Raw genomic sequence first — 23,281 nt, 5'->3', positions numbered from 1 at the left:
CGCGACGCGCCCGCCCGCCGTCCCGCTCTGTCCAATCAGAGCGCAGAGTTTCTCCCTCCTCATCGTGTGTCTCCGGGGGTCCGCGGGTCGTTCCAGTCACTGCCCACTCACAGGTCCAGGTCCAGTTCCAGAGCGCCCCCTGCTGCCTGACAGGCTCCGCCCACCTGCAGACCCCCGTCCAATCAGAGCGCCCCCTGCTGCCTGACAGGCTCCGCTCTCCTGCAGAGACTTTATTGAGTATTTTACAGTAACATCATGACTTCTTTCCGTCATTTGACGGTGAAGTCGTCAATAGTCAGATCAAACTACCAGAAGTGCGGTCCTTCAACAAAATATCTTTACTTTCATTACGAGTATTTTCACACTGTTTCACATCAAGTGCCATTACAAATAATTAATGTTTCTCATCCATGGAAGTATTTTAAAGAAGCTCATTTTGTGACTTACAGTCACTTAAAAAGAAATGTGTCGTGATGAACACAGTAAATATACTGTAGGTGGGATTGCAAGTCGTTTACTTCATAAAGTTGAGTTATTAGAGTATTCACAGTAATCTATTTTGTTTGTTTAAAGTGGATTTGACTTTAACTTATAGCTGAGAAGACTTCTGATGAACGCCAAAATATTTTCCCAGAAATAATTTTCTGCTAAACGTAAGTTACTGGAATTTACTAACTAAAAATTGATTCTTTAACTAGGTTCCTGAACACATCATGTTTGGTGCGTTCAGGAACCTCGGCGGGGCTCAAACTGGTTCCTGAATTCACTGACTGTGGTGTGTTCAGGGACCTTGTTAGGGCCTGGAATTTCTCTGCAGGAGGACTTTATCAGATGTTCTCACGCGGTGCGTTCAGGGACCTTTGTTAGGGCAGGGGGACGTTTATCAGACCTCTGCAGGTTTGTGGAGTTTTGATCAGACATGAAGGCCTCGTGCTGCGTTCAGGGCCCACCAGACTCGCATGGAAGAAGTATTGCATGTTTTTTCCCCTCCTCTTCTTCCTGAAGCATAGCAGCGACGCCCCCTGCGGGAGCTTGAGGGGGGGTTTTAGGGGGACTGAATGACGGGAGGCGCGATGTGTTCAAATACCACAGCATGCGTTCCAGAGCTTGAAATGCCCACACTTTGCCCTGTCTTTAAACACACCTGCTCTGTTTCCACCTCTTTCTGTGATGCGTTCAGGAACACTGAGCTCTGATTGGCGCACTTTGTCATGCTTTTTTAAAAAAAGGGATGGGCCACGCCCCCTTCAGCTCACAGGTTAACTGCCTGACCAAGCCCCACCCACTTACATCTAACAGCCAATGGAGTCGGGGAGGCGGGCTTTGTGAGTATTGCAGCCTTCTGATTGGTTCCCTTAACTAGCCTAATTATTTAAAATACCAAAACTCACAATTTACACCAAAACTGAAGAATTCTTTACATTAGTTGCTTATTTTTACAGATGGTTTATTTTGAGTGAAAAGGTTTTTGTTTTTCTGGCATCTTGAATGTGAAGATTTCTGGTGGTTTGGACGTGTCGGGAGCGTCCGGCGTGGAGACGGATGCAGGTCACTTTGTATCTTTACCGAGGTCGTTTCACATGACAGCGCCCACTTTTACGCTCATTTAAAAACTGCCACCCTCTTTAACTTCAGAGCACCGCTGCTGTACGGAGTTGTTAGCATGCTAGGAAGCTAGCCTGACTCTCTGCTGCCCCCTAATGTCCAGCACCGCCAACACTTACATTTGTGACACTGCCCCTTTAAAATCTGCACCAGGATGATTCCCAGGCCCTGGTCCGGACGGCGCCCCCTTGTGGCCCCGGAGTGTTAGAACTGCTACAGAATGCCTCCCGAGGTACAAACTGACCTCCAGCCGCGAGAAGAACTGCTTCGCATGTCGACGTGGGGAAAAACCGTCACTGTGTTCAGGGACAATGTGGACACGGTGCGTTTAGGGGTAACGGGATTCCGCAGTGACATGTAACATAATGACGGGACGACGCTGGGGCCCCTGAACCCCACAGCCTGCCCTGGATGGCCCCGGACCAGAAGCGACTCGGGGCCCCATGAGGACACGGCGGGAGCAGAAAGCCGCCATGGTGTGTTCGGGTGCACTCTGCTCTTTGTGGTTTGAGCGGAAACTCCATCAAGGCCGTGATGCGTTCAGGTGTCTGCTGCTGGGAGGACGCGGCAGCGCCGTATCACTGCCCTGCTTTGTGTAGATGAAGAGCACTGCCCTGGAAACCGTTTTACCGTGACGCGTCCGAACGCACCAGGCCCGCCCCACAGCCAGACGGCAGCCAATCAGAGCAGAGCTCATTTATTCCAACTGACAAGTCTTCACTCAGACATTTATTTATGTAATTATTTTCAGAATTTAAATTACAATATTTTCTGATGTTTATTCATAAATTGAAGTGAAATAATCCCGATAACCCAGAAATGAACAATTACTCCTGCTGCCGCAATCAATCATATAGCAGATAGTTAAAGTTGTGAAGTTGAAAGGACACACCTGGTTTGAGGGTAACATGCTGCGAGGTGTGCTGAGCTCTGATTGGCTGGCTGTGGGTGCGAGCTGCCCACTGCCCTCTGCTCACTCTTCTCGAACTCGGACCCTTTACTCCTCCGCCTGCCGCCCTCCGGCTTTCCCAGAACTCCAGGCTCTGATCCGAGACGCGGTCCTCAGAGGACTCGGCTAGATACTTCAAGAGCACCACCTGGACGGGTGCGTCCCAGACCACCTGGACGGGTGCGTCCCCGGACCACCTGGACGGGTGCGTCCCAGACCACCTGGACGGGTGCGTCCCAGACCACCTGGACGGGTGTGTGTCGCCCTCTGCTGGTCACTCTGTGGTCCTTCAGTGTAGCGCAGACTGGAGGCTCTCTGGGGAAAGGCCCAGCAGCTGACACCTGAACGCATCACCTGCAGGTGAGCGTGTTTTCCTCATCCCGCTGACTGACTCTGGGGGCGGGGCCTGGGGCTTGGGGGGGCGGAGTCACATATTACCTGTTTAGATTTTTTTTTCTTCGTGGACTGACGAGAGGAATGAACCAATCACAATCCACCGCACTGCCTCTGAGAAAGTCTTCCAGTTTGGGGTTCTTGGTTGGAACGGCGAGGACAGCGGGGACGGTGAGGACGGCGAAGACCACCAGATGGTTCTGGGAGCCTCATCATGCCTCCCAAACCTCCGACTCCAATGTTGTCCCTCGAGTGTCTTTCCTCCGTCCTGCACCTCCTGCAGGATCTCCTGGATCTCACAGAACCAGGTCCACAAAGTTCCAAAATGGCAGCAAGAACCAAAAGCACCTGAAGTCCGAGGTTCTACAGAAAGTATTGGGACCAGGAGACGGTTCTGTAGAACGTCTCCACACTGGATCCAGAAGGTTCTTCAGGAACCAAAAGGTCCCGCGGCAAAGCCAGGCGTGCTGCCTTCAATGAACCTCAGAAAAATCTGTTTTAATGTCTCACAACTTTTTCTTGGACCCACAAAAATGTGAGAACACAAACTCCTTTGACACAAGTGCACCAACATTCAGTGTCTCTGCTGATGCTAATGCTAATGCTAATGCTAATGGTTAAAAACCAATGCTAAAGCTGCGGTTCCGTTCAGTGACCCAAATTCTTATGTCACCTGAAGGCAGCACGAGTCTGAGGAGGAGGAGGAGGAGGAGGAGGAGGAACTACACTTTACAGTGAAAGTCCGTGAAGTCCTGAGGGGGGCGCTGTCGCTGCTGTACGGCGGAGCACAATGATGATGTCATAACCCGGCGTCAGAGGCCCTCCCGGACGAGCGCGTGTCCTCGCCATGTCCTCGTCTGTTTGCTGATGTTTGCACCTTTTCTGAGACACACTCCATGTAAACGCTTCATGTATTAGAAAAAACTCCATCGCGTATTCTCCGCAGCAGGAAGAAAAAAAGATGATCGAAAAATAAAAAAAACAAACAATATGAGAAAGTCTGACTCCGCCTCCTTCATTCATCCCACTGTTTATCATCTTCCTGAACCTGAACGCTCTGAGTGGGGGACCTGACCCTGACCCTGACCCTGACCCTGACCCTGTGGTGGTGACAGCTCCAGCGCCCCTCCCGGCTACGGCCACCGGACCATCTGGATTCTCCTCAGCCTCAGCTGGTCAGTCTGGTGGGGGTCTGGTGGGACCAGGTAGCAGGGGGGTCCAGATCCAGACCCATAGCTAAGTTTTGTGTTAAATATAATAATCACAGCGCCACCTGGTGGCTGATACGACAAAGTCTCCTCCGGCAGGTCACCACGAAGTGTCCAGGCAGTTTTCTGGACATTCAGGACGATGATCGGGACGTGAACTAGTCAGGACTGAGCGGCTGTCAGGACCGGGAGCCGGACTGCACCGCCGAACACACAGGCGACACGCCGGTCCCTACACCCTGTCCTGGTCTGGCCTGGAGAGACTTGGGTCCAACCAGAAGATAGATAGATAGATAGATAGATAGATGGATAGATAGATAGATAGATAGATAGATAGATAGATAGATAGATAGATAGATAGATAGATAGATAGATAGAGTAAAGTTACAAATATTAACCACCAGAGGGCGGCATCACATCAGAGTTTAAAATTCAGTTTGCGTGTGTGTGTGTGTGTGTGTGTGTGTGTGTGTGTGTGTGTGTGTGTGTGTGTGTGTGTGTGTGTGTGTGTGTGTGTGCGCGCGCGTGCCTCATTTATACAATAATTCACGTCAAAACGTGTTTTCTGTCGTTGCGGGAAAGTTTCATGTTCAGAAGGAAAACCATGTCTGTTTCCATGGCAACGGCAGAAACAGGAGAACCTGGAGTGAGATCAGAACCAGGACCAGGACCCGGACCCGGACCCGGACCCGGACCAGGACCAGGACCAGGACCAGGAGCAGGACCAGGACCAGGACCAGGAGGAGGAGAATATCAAGGTCAAGGTGTGTTTACTCGTCTCCTTTGGGAGAGATGTGTGTTGAATGGAGGTTTTACAAAAACAAGAAATGAATAAGAGAATAAAGAGCATCATGCCTTTTCTTTTCTTTTTCCGGGGGGGCGGGGGGCGGGGCAGGAGGAGGAGGAGCATCGACCGGAATCCTCAGAACTTCAACTTCCTACATGTAAACACAGAAGCAGGAGAGTCCCAGCTGCTGGACTTTGGAGTCCAGCTGTTCTCCAGCTGTCCTCCAGCTGTCCCAGTCCGGGTCCGGGAGCCGCCATTTGAGCCGCCTCAGTGATTGTTTGTAATGAGGGTACCATGCTGACCCGGGACGGGCTGTGACCCGGCCCCAGCCCCGGGACCGGCTCCCCGGCGGGGACCGGCTCTCCCTCCGGTGATTTACAGCGGGACTCGGCTCGTTAATCACCGGCTGCTCGAGCTCGTGAGTCAGCAGCAGCGCGGAGAGGACCGGGACACCCCCGACCCGGAGCAGCACCGACCCCGCCCCGCCCCGCAACGCCGGGACGTCCAGCTGGAGAAGCCCCCCGGACCCCCGGACCCCCCCGGACCCGCTCGGAGCTGTTCGGAGCTGTTCGGTTCCACTCGGACTTCTCCGGACCCGCAGCCCATGTGAGTCTCCGATTCGGTGATTTGTCTGCGGAGTTCGGTGTCGCCCGCTTCCGCCTCTCCTCACACTGTCAGTTTAGTGAGTCATGAAGTCTTTTCAGGTGTTTTAATGACTCCATGTCGCGGTGAAAGAATCAAACGCCCCCCCCCAGTCTGAAGCTGCTCCGCGTGGCGTTCACGGACCGCCCCGCGTGAGCTGCTTCTCCCGGTCTGCACCATGCGTACGAAACTCCGTTCAAAGGTCAGCCGATTTCCCGATTTTAAGGTTTCTCTGCAACGGAACGGGATCAGTGAGCGCCGGTTTCTAATTCTCACGAATAACCTGGACAAATCAAACAGTTCGGCCCAAACAGAAAACTCCAGCCTGCTGTCACTGCCGGGTATTCACAACTCATGTTATCAGGGTGGATCAAATGTCAGAAACTGGCGGTGAAAAATGATTCATTCACAGAGAATTTCTGAAGCCGATTCCGAGAATCAGTGAGGCGGGTTTAAAGTAGACGATGAAGTGTGGGGTTTTCTCAGAGTGAGTGTCCATCGATCTGCTCTGATAATCAGATTACAGTCAATCAGGTCAGTTTGGGGACTCTGCAGTGATCAGCAGAAAGCCAGCTGCAGTTCAGCTTCCTCCTCCTCCTCCTCATCCTCATTATCATCTTCCTCCTCATCATCAGTATCATCACCATCGTCCTCCTTATCCTCATTATCAACCTCTTCATCCTCATTATCTTCCCTCTCCTCATTCTCCTGTCATCGTCATCTTTCTCTTCCTCCTCATCCTCATTGTCTTCCTCCTCTTCATCCTCCTCCTCCTCCTCATCATCACTATCATCCCCATCCTCATTAGCATTGTATTTGCATCTAAACTGGGAAATGTAATTAAAAAAGAGCGAGATACTGTTTTAATCTCAGAGGAAGTTGGAATATTAAATGAAATGTTAATATGATTTTATTTTGTCGATGCCGGGGCGTGCTCCACCCTCTGCTCCACCCACTGAGCCTCCACCGCCCGCCCGCTCTGGACTGAGAGTCGCAGCCGGACAGCCGGAACGGCATGATCAGTCCAGTGTTTTCACCCGTTTCCATGGCGACGGGGTCTGAGTCTGGAAAAAAAAAAGTGTGTTTTCAGTGTCCTGGAGCTCCGTCGCTGTGTGAACAGAGAAAAGATGTACAAGAACACGACGGTGTTGCAGTTTGGCTTAAAGTGGTTGCCGTGGAAACGGAGCCTCAGTTACTGTTGATCGCTGGAGAACTGGAACCGGTTTCAACCAGTCCAGAAGAACTGACGATTCTGAACTGCACACACACACACACACACACACACACACACACACACACACACACACACACACAGGTTCTGGGTGTGTGATGGATGATGCAGTGAAGCAGCTCAGTCTCTGGATGTTTCTCCTGGGATCCACTAGTTCTGCCTGATCTTCCACTGTGACACAATCTCTCCGTCTGCCCCCCCTCCTCTCTCCCCTCCTCTCTCCTCCTCCTCTCTCCTCCTCCTCTCTCCTCTCTCCTCCTCCTCTCTCCTCCTCCTCTCTCCTCCTCCTCTCTCCTCTCTCCTCCTCCTCTCTCCCCCTCCTCTCTCCCCTCCTCTCTCCTCTCCTCTCCTCTCCTCTCTCCTATCCTCTCTCCTCCTCCTCTCTCCTCTCTCCTCTCTCCTCTCTCCTCTCCTCTCCTCTCCTCTCTCCTCTCTCCTCTCCTCTCTCCTCTCTCCTCTCTCCTCTCTCCTCTCTCCTCTCTCCTCTCTCCTCTCTCCTCTCCTCTCTCCTCCTCTCCTCCTCCTGTCTTCTGGACTCCAGACTCTTGTTAAAGCGTCCCAGGTCCTCGGGTCGTGTTGTTTGTTCAGATTTCCTCCAATCAAACATCTCCTCTGTGTCTGCAGGGCGTCCTTCATCTGCAGCCTCCTCCTCCTCCTCCTCCTCATGGGCGGGGCTTATCCAGCTGTCAATCAATCCTCACACCTGACAGGTGAGTGACAGACGGGACCCAGGGAGTGACCTCCTCCCCCTAACATGGAGGCGCCTCCACCCAACATGAACACTTGTGACATTGCTTCCACACAGCTCTCATGCTCACGGGCCCCTGGGTGTTTTTCTTTTTCTCTTCGAGCTGCAACTCAGCTGAACGAGGGTTAATTAAAATCCAGTGAGGTGGAGGAGGGAGGATGGAGGGAGGGAGGGAGGGTGGAGTTGATGGGCTGTATCGTGTGTGAGTCCTGGTGGAGGAGAAATCAATGAAGGTGAAGACGAGGATTTCTCCTTCTGTGAGTCGATGAGAGACGATGAAGCTTCAGGTGGAGGGCCGAGTGGTCCTCCCTGAGGGAGGAGGGTGGAGCGAGGATGGCACGTAACACTTCAGAAACTCAGGACTGGATGTTTGATCTCCTCAGCAGAGGAGTGACGGCTTTCCGGTTCAGTCTAATAAATCCTGTCCCGTCGTCCCGTCGACACGCAGACAGGAAATGAAACCGATTCGCCCGATCAGATCAATATTCGCCCTGAAATTCAGACCGCATGAAAACATCCAAGCTGATGATTAAAAATCCACGACGTTTAATTTTCCTCTGATTGAGTTCATGGATTCATGGTTTTAGTGATGAGGGAAGGCAAATCAAACAGTACAGTTACCACACACACACACACACACACACACACACACACACACACACACACACACACACACTCCTCCTGGTCCGGCTGTAGCTGCAGTACAGTGGTTTTCCTTTAGGGGGCGCCGCTGTTACAGCTGAAAACAGCCGATGCATAATTGACCTGTCAGGTTTTCCCGGGCGGAGCATTCGTCTTTCTATTAACCCCCCGCCCCCCCCCACTGCTCCACCCCTCCCTCTGTCCATCCATCTACCCTAATGCCTCCACCCCTCCACCTCCCCGCTCTCACATCATCCGTCCGTCTCCTCCAGTTCGCCCTCGCTCTCCTGCGGCTGTGAAACGCCGGCCGATGGCTCAGAGCCCGGCGGGAGTCTGTGGACGCTTCTCCAGAAGAACCATCACAGTTTAAGGCTGTGGAACGTCCCGGAACGGCGCATGATCCCTCCTCAGCTGAAAACCCAAAGCAGGAGCTTCGTTCTCTGGCAGCAGTGCTGAGAACAGCGGTTCTCCATAACTGACCGTCATCGTGCGAACAGATGAAAACAGCACTTTTCTAATAAAAAAAACAAAACAAAACAAAAGCATTGAATCGACCGGTTTAATTTACAGATTAATTATAGCAGCGGCAGTTTTGAGCAGGAGAAATGTGAAGGGCCCAGAACCGCACCCTGAGGAACACCACAGCTGATTCCTGATCCTGCGTTAATGCTGGGTTCCCCCTCCCTTCCAGAGTCCCGGTGTGACGACTGGGGGGAGTCCCCGGCGGCGGCGGTCTCGGTTCTGGAGGGCGAGGTGGGCTGGCTCTTCTGCCCTCTGTTCTCTCACCCGTCAGTCTACAACTTCACCTCCACCCAGAGCGCCGGCCACAACCTGTTCTGGTACCGCCTGCCCGAGGGCCACGACCTGGAGCACCCCATCGCCAAGAGGTAACCCCGCTCTGCTCCTCACATCTGGAGAACATGTGGGAACCCGTCCAGGTGTGAAGATGAGACCAGGGAACGTGTGAGAACCTCCCTGTTCTCAGAGCAGTGTGAAGTGATGAGTCCAGTTTTTACTTTTAGGAGCAGATGTTCCTTCTGCAGATCCAGATGTTCCTTCATTTGCTCTTTTGTGTTCAACGCTTTACAGCCGCAGGACTGCTGACTGGCTTCTGTGTGTGTGTGTGTGTGTGTGTGTGTGTGTGTGTGTGTGTGTTTTATGATCCATTATGCTACTTTGGCTTCATCATTTTTAATTAAGTTGCATCACATTTACATTTTTTTTTTGATGTAATGTGATGTAATCGGTCGCTATGGTAACGTGGATGTGATTTAATTGGTCTCCATGGTAACGTGGATGTAACAGTGTCATCAGTAGCTATGGTAACGTGGATGTGATGAAGTTCCGTCGCTATGGTAACGAGGATGTGAGGGAGTTTTATCAGTATCTATGTTAAAGAGGATGTGATTGAATCCGTCGCTATGGTAACGTGACTGTGATGAATCGGTCGCTATCGTAACGTGGATGTGATGGAATTGGTCGCTATGGTAACGAGGAGGTGATGTAGTTCTTGTTTATTCTAATTGTCTTGCAGTTCGCGCCTCATTAAAGACAAAGAGACGCTGTGGCTGCAGCCGGCTCAATTCAACGACAGCGGACAGTACATCTGCATGCTGAGGTAACACACACACACACACACACACACGCACGCACGCACGCACGCACGCACGCAGGTCTGAAGGCCGAGGCAGCCTGCAGCTGCTGTGGCTCCTTCCTCCTCCAACCTAATCAGCTAAAGTGGTGGTGAGGCTGCAGCTGGCCGCCGGCCAGGCGCTGCGTCAGGCTCACACACACGCTCAGCTCAATGCGTCTGCACGGCCACCTTCTGGAAACGATGCACGTTTCCACGGAAACGGCAGAGACGCCGCTCCAAACCCCGCTGTGGGGAGAAAAGAGAGGATTGACTGGATGTGACTGACAGACTGTGAGAAACACTGCAGGCAGGAGGTTTGATCTACTTCACACTTCCTGAGTGGCCACAGCTCACTTCCTGCTTCCTGCCTTCATCGTCATCTTCATCGTCTTCTGAGAAACACCTTATCTGATCTAGATTCACTCGCCTCCTGGAAACCACGGCCTTGCAGCAATCAGTCAGAAATAATCTCTGTGTGTGTGTGTGTGTGTGTGTGTGTGTGTGTGCAGGAACAAGTCGTCGTGCAGTAAGATGGCCATGCGGCTGAGCGTGCTGCGGCCGGACGCCGTGCAGCGAGGCTCCTCCTGCGAGCCGCCGGTCGCCGTGGCGCCGATCCAGACCATCATCCCGCTGCAGGAGGGCGTCACGCTGGACTGCCCCGACCTGCGGGACGCCGCCAAGATGGCCGACAGCCCGCCCAACGTCACCTGGTACCACGTCAAACGAGCCCAGTCGGTAAGACGAGCCGCCGACTCAGCACTTTCTCACGTCGCCACTGATCACTCGGTCTAATCAGCCGACCGATCGGTCCACGCCGCAGCGCTGCAGGCAGTATCCGTTCGGCAACAGCGACCGGCAGCAGGAAGGCAGCAGCCTCCGTTTCTACCGGATGCTGGCGTTGTATCAGGGCCTGTACTTCTGCACCGCGCAGCTGCAGAGGGGGCGACACACACTCCGCTTCACCAGGAGCATCAACGTCACCGCAGTCTGTGAGCGCGCACACACACACACACACACACACACACACACACACACACACACACACACACACACACACACACACTGACCTCGGAGTTCCCTCAGATCCCCAGACGCTGTCTAAAGAGCCCAGCGTCCTGCGGCCGGCTCTGGGCGAGCCGATCCCCGTGACAACAGGTAGCAGACCGACCAATCAGGAGGAGGAACAGACGTCACACACTGTCTCATACTGTGTGTGTGTGTGTGTGTGTGTGTGTGTGGAGACTCTGAGGTGCATCTGGTCTGCAGGGGTCTCTTCCCGGTGATCCTCCAGAGTCCCTGGATGGACATCTGGTGGACGGTTGACGGGATGACGCTGGACAAGCTGCCAGACCATCAACGCTTCACCCAGACCGTCAGGTAGAGTCTGGATCCAGTCTGGTTCCACTGAAAGACTTGCACACACACACACACACACGATGCGACAGAACCTGCTGAGAACCGTGCCACGCCCTGCAGAAGGAGTTCTCTCTCGGTACAGTTCCTCTCTGCGTTAAAGTGGGACTGTGGATCTTTCCAGTCAGGTGGAGTACGACTTCGGAGACCTGACGATGGAGAACGTCCTGCAGGTCCAGCGCTTCTCCTCCAGAGACCTGGACCGCGAGTTCAACTGCTCCGTGAGGAACGCCAGAGGCTTCGAGAGCCGCAGAGCACAGCTGCAGGAGGAGGGTGTGTGTGTGTGTGTGTGTGTGTGTGTGTACCGGGTCCTGCCAGAACACCAGCGTTGCGAGGTCATTTTACAATGAACAAAGACCTTTTGAGGATTAAGACTTGATTTTTGAATTACAACTAGGTTTAGGGTCAGGGGTCAGGGGCTGGGAAATGCATTTTGTCAATGAATGTCCTCACAGCTATAGAAAGACATTTGTGTGTGCGCCACGTCCTCAGTGGTGCGTTCAGGGTCCCCGCCCCGGCTGTAACTCCGTCTGTGGTGCGTTCAGGGTCCCTGCCCTCCGTGGAGCTGGGCTGTGGTCTGGGAGTGACCCTGGTCTTCATGCTGCTGCTCTTCGTCGTCTATCACGTCTTCTGGCTGGAGCTGCTGCTGCTCTATCGCTCCTGGTTCGGCTCGGACGAGCGGCACACAGGTGAGCATGATGCTGCCTCCGCCGTGCCTCACTGTGGGGACGGAGCAGCATGACGCTGCCTCCACCGGGCCTCACCGTGTGTGTGTGTGTGTGTGTGTGTGTGTGTGTGTGTGTGTGTGTGTGTGTGTGTGTGTGTGTGTGTGTGTGTGTGTGTGTGTGTGTGTGTGTGTGTGTGTGTGTGTGTGTGTGTGTGTGTGTGTGTGTGTGTGTGTGTGTGTGTGTGTGTGTGTGTGTGTGTGTGTGTGTGTTCCCCAGACGATAAGGAGTACGATGTTTACATCTCGTACGCGAGGAACAGTGAAGAGGAACACTTTGTTCTGTCGACCCTCCGATCGGTTCTGGAGAACGAACTCGGATACTCAGTGTGCATCTTCGACAGAGACAGTCTGCCTGGAGGGAGTGAGTACACACAGACACACACACACACACACACACACACACACACACACACACACACACTGCGACCGCTCCTCCGCCTGCCGTTACTCATGCAGCCTCCTGTTCTGTTGGGACGTCTGGTATCCCCCCCCCTCCACTGCCTGCAGCCTGCTTCGACCTGATGTCGCTGTACTCAGATTACTCAGAGTAATCTCGTTTCTCCTCCTGATGTTTGGACTCTCGTGTTCAGATCCTGCTGCTGCACACGAGCCAAGAACACTTCATCCATCCTCCATCCATCTGTCCATTAATCACCCCCCCCCCCTCCCTCCCCCCTCCACCCCTGTGTCCTGCAGCCATCACCGATGAGACTCTGGGTTTCGTGGCTCGCAGCCGGCGCCTCCTGGTGGTGATCAGCCCCGGCTACGCCTCGCAGGGGTCGCAGGCGCTGCTGGAGCTGAAGGCGGGGCTGGACGGCATGGCGCTGGGCGGACACCTGCGGGTCATCCTGGTCCAGTACCGGCCGCTGCGGCGCCAGGTGTGGGTCCGGGAGCTGAGGCGGGCCCGGGTGGCTCTGGCCCTGGTCCGGTGGCGGGGCGACGAGTCCCGGGAAATCACGTCCCGCTTCTGGAAGAGGCTGCGGGTGGAGTTACCCCTGAGGGAGCGGGGCGGCCGGGGGCGGGAGGACGGGGGCAACAAGACGCTGATGCTGAGGCTGCTGAGTCAGAACAGCACCAACTCCCAAACGGGCCTGATCAGCAACACGCAGAAGGAGCCCAGCCAGGTGCTCAACTGCGCCATCTAGCCCGGACGGACGCTGCAGCAGCTAGCAGCATTCCCAGCTCTGTATATAGACCACACAGTTAGCGAGATGCAGCAGCAGTTAGCACCATGCGGCAGTGGCTAGCATCATTCCCAGCTCTGTATATAGACCACACAGTTAGCACCATGCTGCAGCAGTTAGCATCCTGCTGCAGCCATTAGCATCATTCCCAGCTCTAATAATAGACCACACAGTTAGCGCCATGGGGCAGCAGTTAGCACCATGCGACAGTGGCTAGTATCATTCCCAGCTCTAATAATAGACCACACAGTTAGCGCCATGCGGCAGCAGTTAGCATGGTTAGCGCCATGCGGCAGTACGCTGTTGCATCTCAACATTCTTCAGGTTCAGTCAAACGTTCTGTTGGAGAAGTGGTTTGAATTTGCCACGTTTCGTCCTGCTGGCTGTTTTCCTGGAAAAGCCAGCTGACTCGAGTTTTATTCATCCTCCGGGAATCAGAACCTTTCCTGACATTTGCTGTTTTTGAGGTTCCCCGTGTCGGATATTTTTGTAAATTGAAGCTTGCGCGTGCTTCAAGGTGTCGTCGTCTGATAATCCACAGCTCACATTTCAAAATGTCGCCGTCATTCACAACTTTCAGTTTTCATTTCTTCACATTTGCCATTCACAAATCCATTGAGTTTAATTTGAATCCAGTCTTGATGACGGAGAACTGGACCTGCTCTGTGTCTCTCAGTTTACCATGTTTGTTTTTAAATAAATCTATTTTTCATGGATTTCATTGCAGTCTTTTCATTTTACAGCTGTTTATTTCTTCAGTTGTTTTTTTAATATATTTTCTCCAAGTCACCGCTCTCTGTTCCATCTGAGCTGCTGATGCACCGATACACTTCAGCTGATTCCTGAGGCCGAGGAGCGCAGCGTGAGGCAACGCTACATTAACCCCAACAACGCTACGCCACCTCCAACAACGCTACGTCACCCCCAACAATGCTAAGTTGTGTCCAACAGCATCCTAATCTGCACACACTGCGCTGTGTTCTGTAGACTGTGGAACGAGCTCGCTGTTAATGAGTGTATCAGTCAGACTTTAATCACGATTAGCATCTAGCATGTAGCATAGCTGGTGTGAGAGGCCTGACACTCTATAGCATGTAGCATGTAGCATGTAGCATGGCTGGTGCGAGAGCCCTGACACTCTTTAGCATGCTACATGCTATGTTGTCAGAACATAACCTCCAGTCAGCCTTGCTGTCTGGTTCTCTTCCGTGTGAAGAACCGTCGCTCCTCCTCTCTTGCAGACGTGTTTGCAGCGTTGCTGACGGATAATATCGAAAACTTTCCAGGTCTTATCGGCGAGTTCAGCCTGTTATTAATTATGAAATGAACTGGGATCTTCTGCTGGGATCAACTCAGGGCACCAGCTGCTTCATAGGAAATGATCACCAATTAGCCATTATCATTCTCACAAAACAGGTTACACTACTTATTTGGAATAATAAATTATTAACAATCAACTAATACTCGTATAAGAGTAAAGCCTGAAGGATTCTGGAGTTCTTGACAGGAGGTCAACATTTCATTCATAGTTGTAAAACATTAGTGGCTCTCTTGAGTCCAGTAATATCACTGATTCACAGCAGGAAGCAAATGAACCCGATCTTCTCTCGCTTTGTGCAGGTCACTCACAGCCGTCCAGGTCGTGACAGTTGGACTTTCTTTGCGCTGAATTCCAACAGTCCATATTTTACAGTCACCCTTCATCTTTTCATCACTTCACAAACACATCGTGAATCCACTTTGTGAAGAAACATCGTGAAAGTGGTGGTTCATGTCAACTGCTAGAAACGAGGCCAACAGGAGATCTGCGGGTCCAGGTGACGGTCCAGCTGAAGGTCCAGGTGGTGGTCCAGGCGACAGTCTGGTTGAAGGTCTAGGTGGCAATCTGGTTCAAGGTCTGGCTGAAGGTCCAGGTGGTGGTCCAGCTGAAGGTCCAGGTGGTGGTCCAGGCGACAGTCTGGTTGAAGGTCTAGGTGGCAATCTGGTTCAAGGTCTGGCTGAAGGTCCAGGTGGTGTTCCAGGTGACAGTCTGGTTGAAGATCCAGTTGAAGGTTAAGGTGGCAATCCGGTTGAAGGTCTGGTTGAAGGTGCAGGTAACATTCCAGTTGAAGGTCCAGGTGGCGGTCCAGTTGAAGGTCCGGTTGAAGGTCCAGGTGGCGGTCTGGTTAGAAGGTCCAGATGGCGGTCTGGTTGAAGGTCTGGTTGAAGGTGCAGGTGACGGATGAAATGGCAACAACCGTAAAACTGATGTGGTTGAGATGCCAGGCCAGTCGTGGGTGTTGCTGTTTATTAGGTCATGAAACCACACACACCTGCTTTGGGAGAACGATCCACTCGAGAACATCACCAATGGGAGAACCCTTTCCTCTGGGTCAAGATGTGTCCACGAACTCTTCCCCTCACTCATGGAGACTCCAGAACTCAGGAGCTCTTGGCGGGTATTTTGTCAGATTTCATCTCGTCCTAATGGAGAGTCTGAGAAGACCTGGAGCACCGGTCCAGGAGCCAGGTGGTTCTGAGCCACTTTCCTTTGATGGAGCTTGTTTTCACGACTTAACAACCATCAGGGTGTTGACACCATCACCCCCACTAACACCACCAACACTAGCACTACCACCACCAACCCCCAGCAGTATCACAATTAACACTACCACTACCAGCACCACCACCACCAACACCACACCGCCACCACCACCAACAACAACAACAACAACAACACCACCACCACCACTGACACAACCAAGACTATCACTACCACCACCACCACCCAACCCCCAGCACTATCACAACTAACACTACAACTACCAGCACCACCAACACCACACCACCACCGCCACCACCAACAACAACAACACCGCCACCACCACCAACACCACAACGCCGCCACAGTCACCAACACCACACCACCAACACCACACCGCCACCACCACCAACAACACCACCACCACCACTGACACAACCAAAACTATCACTACCACCACCACCACCCAACCCCCAGCACTATCACAACTAACACTACAACCACCAGCACCACCAACACCACACCGCCGCCGCCACCACCACCACCAACAACAACAACAACACCGCCACCACCACCAACACCACAACGCCGCCACCATCACCAACACCACACCACCAACACCACAACGCCGCCACCATCACCAACACCACACCGCCGCCGCCACCACCACTACCAACACCACCAATAACAACACCACAACCCCTATCACTGGCACCACCCCTATCGCTAGCACCACCACCACCACAGCCCCCAGCACTATCACGACCAACACTACCACCACCAGCACCAGTGGAGGAAGTGACATTTATTGTGCAACTCAAACATCAGACTCTCTGTGATTCTTGTACTTCTGGAAGGTTATTACCTCTGTGTGTCAGTGGTTCTGACGGTTCTGGATAGTTCTGGAAGGTTCCTTCCTCTGTGTCTCTCTCAGGTGTGTCGGACTCCATCTTGATCCGGATGCAGCGCAGCCGCCGCCTGCTCTTCGTGGTCAGTCCGGACCTGTTCGTGGAAAAGAGCCTGGGCCTGCTGGAGGCCCGTCTGGGTCTGTACCTGCAGCTGGCGCTCCGGGCCTCCGTGGTGGCCGTGGTGCGCCGCTCCGTCAGCGGACTGCCGTGTGCCGAGGCGGCCCGGCTCCGTAGGGCCGCCGGCTGCACCGTCACGTGGCGCGGCGCCCGGTCCGAGCCCCGGCGCTCGCGGTTCTGGCTGCGGCTGCGGCTGGCGCTGCCGGTCCGACCGCTGGCTCTGGGCCGCCGGCTGATCGACAGCACGTCATCACACTCCGAGCTGGCTGCTCTCACACTGCAGAGGGTCCAGGACCGGACCCAGGACCGGAACCAGGTACCACATCTCTGCAGAGAGGAGAACATGTCCTCAAGTCTCGTCTTTCACCGTCTGTACATTCAGCTGGTTTTGCGGGTGTGCAGGTTTAATAATCAGTGTTTCATCTGTCAGCAGAGGGCCAATCAGAGCTGGAGGAGCAGAAAAGCCCCGCCCAGAGGGAGGGGCCTCATGAGGAGGGAGGAAGGGCTACAGCACAGCAGGACGTGCTTCAGGTGCGCTGGGTTTACAGGCCGGGCGGAGGACAGAGGGGCGGAGCTTATGGTGCGGACCCAGCAGGTATCTCACGATCTGGTCCCAGAAACAGGCTCCGCCCTTTTCCCTGACTCCGCCCCTGATGGTCACTGCACTGAAAGCCCCGCCCCTTCACCAGACCCTGACTCTGACTCTGCCCCTTCACAAGACCAGGACTCTGATTCTGCCCCATTACCTGACCATGACTGTGACTCCTCCCCTTTTCCAGACCATAACTGTGACTCCGCCCCATTACCTGATCAGGACTGTGACTCCGCCCCATTACCTGATCAGGACTGTGAGTCCACCCCTTGGCCCAACCATGACTCTGACTCCGCCCCATCCCCTAATCATGACTCTGACTCTGACTCCGCCCCTTTACCTGATCAGAACTCTGACTCCGCCCCCTCCAGTGCTCTTATGGAGGACTGTGGGAAACCTGGCCAGCACCAGCTGATTGGTCACCACAGTTCTGTGCCTGTCAGCAGGAAACAGGGCGGGGCTTACAGTGATGACAACAGAGACTCCTCCCCTTCCAGCCCTTTACAGAAACTGAACTGTGCTGCATTCAAGTCACCTGGGACAGAACAAGACTGACGTGGTCAAGTGTCAACAGTTTGTTCCAAAGGTGAAGGTTCGTCTTCTGAGGAGTGCAGTGTCGTCAGGCAGCGCACTGCAAATGGTAGTTATTAGTACGGAAAAGGCAGAAACACTGAAAACAGTGCAGTTAGCATGTTGGGACGCTAGTTGGTGGCGTTGTTTGTTTTTTGTAATAAAACCCACACAATGGTGCTGCAGAGAACAACACACTAAATGATAACCAGCATTTTCAAAAAGTTTCACCTTGGCAGTCATTTCAAAAAGAGCTGACTTTCCAGTGGCTCTGGGTTCTGTTGGCATGGAAACAGACACCCAAATCTGACCTGAGGTGACCCTGAACGCGCCTGTTTGGTGAAGATTTTTCATTGTTTGGAGACAGCCTGAACGCAGCATCGCTGACCAGAGTCATTCTCCAGGAAGAGACTTCAAGCCGAGAGAGTTCCGAGAAGATTCCTGGATTTGTTTTTCTTATTCTGATAAACTGCATGTCTGCTGCTCTCTTTTGCACTGTCAGAAATAAAAAACAAAAAATAAATCTCATTTCAAAGAGATGAGAGACACTGAGAGGTGCCGCTTGTTTGGGGGGAAACTGTCTCCCTCTGGTGGAGGAAAGTACCACGGCAGCAAAGAGGGGGAAGTCTGTGTAAAAACTAATATCAGAAAACATTTCTTATCTATGAAATATTCACAGTAAAATCAGTAAATCAAAGAGGAATAGGTTTAACATCAAACAACAAGAAATGACTTCTACATTAAAAATGATTAAAATCTGACAAAAAGCAATGGGCCGGCTCTGGGATTACTTCTATGGCGCAATCCCACCAACACCATTGCTGAGACGGGAGGCGGAGCCTGGAGCAGGTGGAGGCAGCCGGGACAGCGGGCGGCGCCCGAAGCAGGATGATTGACGCGGCAGATTGTCCAGATTTCCAGATTACAGTTCCCACATCCAGACCGCTGCTCAGTGTCGACTGGTCCGACTGGTTGTTAATTACAACTGTAGGTTTGTGTGTGTGTGTGTGTGTGTGTGTGTGTGTGTATCAAAGGTCGTCTCCGTTGGTCAACTTACATTCCTCACACACTTAAAACACGCGACCGCAGTCATTTGATCCACTGAAAACAGTGTTTAAAAACATCCAACACTCAGTTGCTCTTTGTGTGTGTGTGTGTGTGTGTGTGTGTGTGTGTGTGTGTGTGTGCGTTCTTGTATTTCTATCCTTGTCGGGGCCAAATGTCCCCACAAGGATAGCAAAACGTGGAACGACGTGCCTTGTGGGGACCTTTTTCCGGTCCTAAGTAGGAGAAACAGTGTTTTCTTGACCATGTTGTTGTTACTGAAAAAAGTAAAAGTGCAAAAACATTTCTTTAGGGTTAGGCTTTGTTGTGGTGTGGGTTAGGATTAGGGTAAGGGTCAGGGTTAGGGGCTAGACATGAATGGGAGTCAATGGACGGTCCCCACAAGGATAGAAATACAAGACTGAGCGTGTGTGTGTGTGTGTGTGTGTGTGTGTGTGTGTGTGTGTGTGTGTGTGTGTGTGTGTATGTGTGTCAGAGGATTAATTGTTGAGCAGTTGGTATGTAGTTACAGATAATCATCCATAAAGACACATTAAAGATTAAACAGGAGGAAGGGACACACTCCTGTCAGATCCTCCAGTGTGTGTGTGTGTGTGTGTGTGTGTGTGTGTGTGTTTCTATACTTGTGGGGACCAAATGTCCCCACAAGGATAGGAAAACCTGGAACGATGTGCCTTGTGGGAACCTTTTTCCGGTCCTAATGAGGGGAAACAGTGTTTTCTTGACCATGTTGTTGTTACTGGAAAAAGTAAAAGTGCCGAAACATTTCTTTAGGTTTAGGCTGTGTTGTGGTTTGAGTTAGGGTTAGGATAAGGGTCAGGGTTAGGGACTAGTAAATGCATTATGTCAATGAGTGTCCTCACAAGGATAGAAATACAAACCTGTGTGTGTGTGCGCGCGCTCTGAGCTGTATGAAGCTGTTTTAACCCTGTCGGTTCAGTTGGCGGTGCTAAAGCGGGGCCTGCAGCGGCACCACGAGTCCCTGCTGTCATGAACCATTCAGAGCTTCTGGTTGATTCTGTCTTTCAGAACGATTCCTTCCGTTTACGTCTGACCTCTATTGAGTTGTCCAGATTTCACTCCTTTTCCTCCATCAAACCATCGGAATTCAGCTCCTGTTATGTGACGCTGCTGTCGCCGTTTCAGGCCCCGTTTCCATGTTGACGTTTCTGTGAAGATGCGTGTTTGTGTTTTCGTTTCAGAAAAGTTTCGCGTTTACATAGAAATGTTCTGTTTATGGACTCAGATCTGTTTCAAAAAAGCTGCGTTCCACCGTTGCCATGGAAACAGACACTGTGAAACGTAACGAAACGGTTGCCGTGGAGACCTGGCCCAGCGGCTCCTGAGCGCGGGAAACCCGGGAGGTTTTCCTCCTCACTGAGCTTCTTCATCCAGAGGTCAGAGGTCAGCAGCCTCCACACACTCATACGTGACACATTACCCCAAACACCCGGAGAACGCTCCGTCAATCTGTAACCGGAGTGTTTACGTCTGCATTCCTGAGACTGTGAAGCTGAGACGGAGTGTGGAGAACGCTACTGTCACAACGGGTTAGCATTAAACCGCTAGCAGCTAACGGACTGGGCTGTTCCCAAGTCTCTGGTTGTGAAGCGAGAGTCGGAGCCGTCCTGTGAAACCCGACCCGGGGCCCCAGCAGAGGAGCCGGAGGAGCCGGAGGAGCCGGGGCCCGGGGGCCCGACGGCCCGGCGGCTCGGCTTTGTGAAAAATGCCGACTCATTAGCCCGCTGAGGTGAGCCAAGCTGTCGGCTCCCAGCCTCCTTAATGACCCCTCTGGCTGAGATCCGGGCCGGCCCTCCTTTCACAGTCCTGCCGGGGCCCCGGACCCCGCCGCCCTGAAAGGCCTCCAATCTGGCGGACATCTGCAGCCGGTCTTACCTTGTCATTAGAGACAGACCACCGGCCCGGCCCGGCCCGCCTCGGACACCGCCCGCCCTCGGGGGACCCGGGGCAGGGACCGGGACCCCACGGTGAGAACCCCCAAGGAGGGTGGGGGCGGATGGAGGGGGTCTCCAGGGAGCTACTGGGCCCCTTTTGTTCCGAGAGACTGAGGAGGAGGAGGAGGAGGAGGAGGAGGAGGAGGAGGAGGAGTAGGAGGTCCGACTGGTTTAACTGGAAACTGAGCTGAAGACGTGGATTGAAACCCACCCGCCCCCCTCCCGCTCCCCTGGGACCCCCCGGGACCCCCCAAACAGCCACATGGGGTCCTGTCAGACCCTCAGACCAGCGAGTCCAGGGACCGGGTGTCAGATCCGAGCCGCTCTCAGGGATTCAGGCTCAGTCTGAAGAGACGAAACACTCCGAGTCAACCACCAAAACCATTGTTTGGTCCTGTTTCCACGGCAACGTTTTGAGTGAAAACTCATCGTTCTGAACTTGAGGTCCGTTTCCACGGCAACGACAGAAATGCTGAGAATTTTTCCATAAGCCTGTTGCACCATGGTTGTGTTGCTGCCATGGAGCAAACTTTTCAGTTGCCGTGGAAACGGACACCGAGTCACGAGCAGGACGGTCATCCAGTCCTTCACCTGGACACACAGTAGAAGACACAAGAGGACACAGTGCAGCCTTTCACGTTTTTAATTTGAACACACAGAGGCAATCAACACCATAAAAAAATCACTTCTTCACGCATCAATCATAATTTAACACGTTCATTTTGTTGACATGAAATTAAAGAAACGAGTGAAACTCCTGTTCAGTGAACCATAACTTGTAACTGTGTCAAAAGCGCTTCGTGTTGAGGTTGTCTCCCACCTCCACCTGCTGGAGGAGCACAAGTCGGGAAAGCTGAACAACACACACCACGGCTGTTCCAGGTACCACGCTATCGTGTTTTCACGGTACAGAGACAGTTCCTCGGGGATGGAACCGGTCAGTGGATCGTTGGTGGATTTGGCAGTGATTATCTGGATCTGGTGAAGCTTACAGGCTAAAACACAGGCGACTCCATCAGCTGCTGCACCTGCACCTCCGTCAGCCGTGAGACAAGGACAGACGGGACGTGATGGGACTCACAACTGCCACCCGGTGGACAACGGTCCTGCTGATGAGCTGAAAGATGGCGGCTGCCTGGCTGAAGCCTGGTCCACTACAGGACTCTTCTAATCCTCCCTGATTCAGAGACAAGCCCGAAGACAACAGAAGACAGATCGTCCTGTCCCGATCTTGTAGTGGGTGGAGTCACTAAGGAGCAGAACGCACTGGAAGGTTCTCCATCAGAGAACCGGCTCCTTCACCTCCTCCCAACCTCCAGAAGTCAAACATGACTTTGCGCGTTTCCCATCATCCCTGTCTCATCTCCACTATTAGTTTTCCCTCAGTTTAAGTGCAAGCTTCAGTGAATGAATGAATGAATTAAAACAGTTTGAACAATTTTAATTCATTCATCTGCATCTGGGGATCAGGGTTTGGGTCTGAATGGAGAAAATACAGAACATCCAGGAGCGATGACTGACGATTAACCAGTCACTTTCTGCTCTACAGAGTTTAGAAGCTCTGACAATCCCGTGTTTCACTGTCAGATAGCGAATGCATTTCACAGACATATATTCATGTCTCCAGCTCTGACGGCTGAGGGGGAATTTTCAAAAGCATCCACTCCTTGGTGAGGTGCAGCTGTTCAGCCAATCAGGGAGCTTTATTCCGAGGGTGTGGACAGGTTGGCTCTAAAGTGATTGGCTCCTCTTGGAGCTCTACACGCAGCAGGATTTATGATCGGAAATATTAAAAAATTTCATTATCTACAATCTGCCCTTCCAACGCCTCCTGGGCATCTGTGACCAGAAGAAATCCCTCTGAACACGCTGCAGGAGCTTTGGACCTAAAATCAGTTGCATCCTCCCGACTATCGGACCTTTGCTGACTTCGATCGGGATGAGGAGATCGGGGAAAAATTCGGCCTGATTAGCCTTTAGTGTGTCGATCTTTTCCTGCCAAATCAGCCAGTGAACTAACCAGCCTGAGCCTGTCCACTGCTGCAGGATCCGTCTAGCCACAAGAGGGCGCTTCAAGTCACTTTAACGCCTTTTCTTGAAACCAGGCCGAGCTGAAGTTCACATCAGTTCAGGTTTCTAGAATTCCCTGCACTTCCTGTTTGACACTGAGCTCGTAGCACATAGCCGTCCGCAGCTTGGTGAAAACTCCAGTCGGATAATAATTGTTAGCTTTGCTAGCTCACGAGGTGAAGACAGGCACACCAGCACACACTACAAACCGTGTCAGAGCCGCCGTCAGAGCAGCCAATAGGCCTCATGTTGGCCGCAAACCACATGTTCACTAGGTCTAGCAGTGTTCTGTCAGTCGTCTGGACACAACAGTTCCTCGTT

At 52.7% G+C, this 23,281-nt stretch overlaps 2 protein-coding genes across 2 annotated transcripts in view; one reads left to right on the top strand and one right to left on the bottom strand.

Moving 5' to 3' along the window:
• LOC115400121 (P2Y purinoceptor 14-like) overlaps positions 1–23,281 on the bottom strand; it is a 234,482-nt gene that overhangs the window by 79,901 nt on the left and 131,300 nt on the right. The gene's annotated exons all lie outside the window — the stretch shown is intronic.
• On the top strand, positions 5,100–13,878 carry LOC115400107 (interleukin-1 receptor accessory protein). Its single transcript, XM_030107766.1, has 12 exons — positions 5,100–5,548; positions 7,440–7,525; positions 8,897–9,092; positions 9,740–9,823; positions 10,348–10,573; positions 10,659–10,827; positions 10,922–10,993; positions 11,080–11,215; positions 11,376–11,524; positions 11,797–11,940; positions 12,196–12,339; positions 12,675–13,878. Coding segments are annotated over exons 1-12 (1,857 nt in total). The 5' UTR covers positions 5,100–5,546; the 3' UTR covers positions 13,124–13,878.

The sequence above is a fragment of the Salarias fasciatus genome, chromosome 14 (assembly GCF_902148845.1).
Source record: "Salarias fasciatus chromosome 14, fSalaFa1.1, whole genome shotgun sequence".
NCBI classification, from domain to species: domain Eukaryota; kingdom Metazoa; phylum Chordata; class Actinopteri; order Blenniiformes; family Blenniidae; genus Salarias; species Salarias fasciatus.
This window is presented reverse-complemented; position numbering and strand designations above follow the sequence as displayed.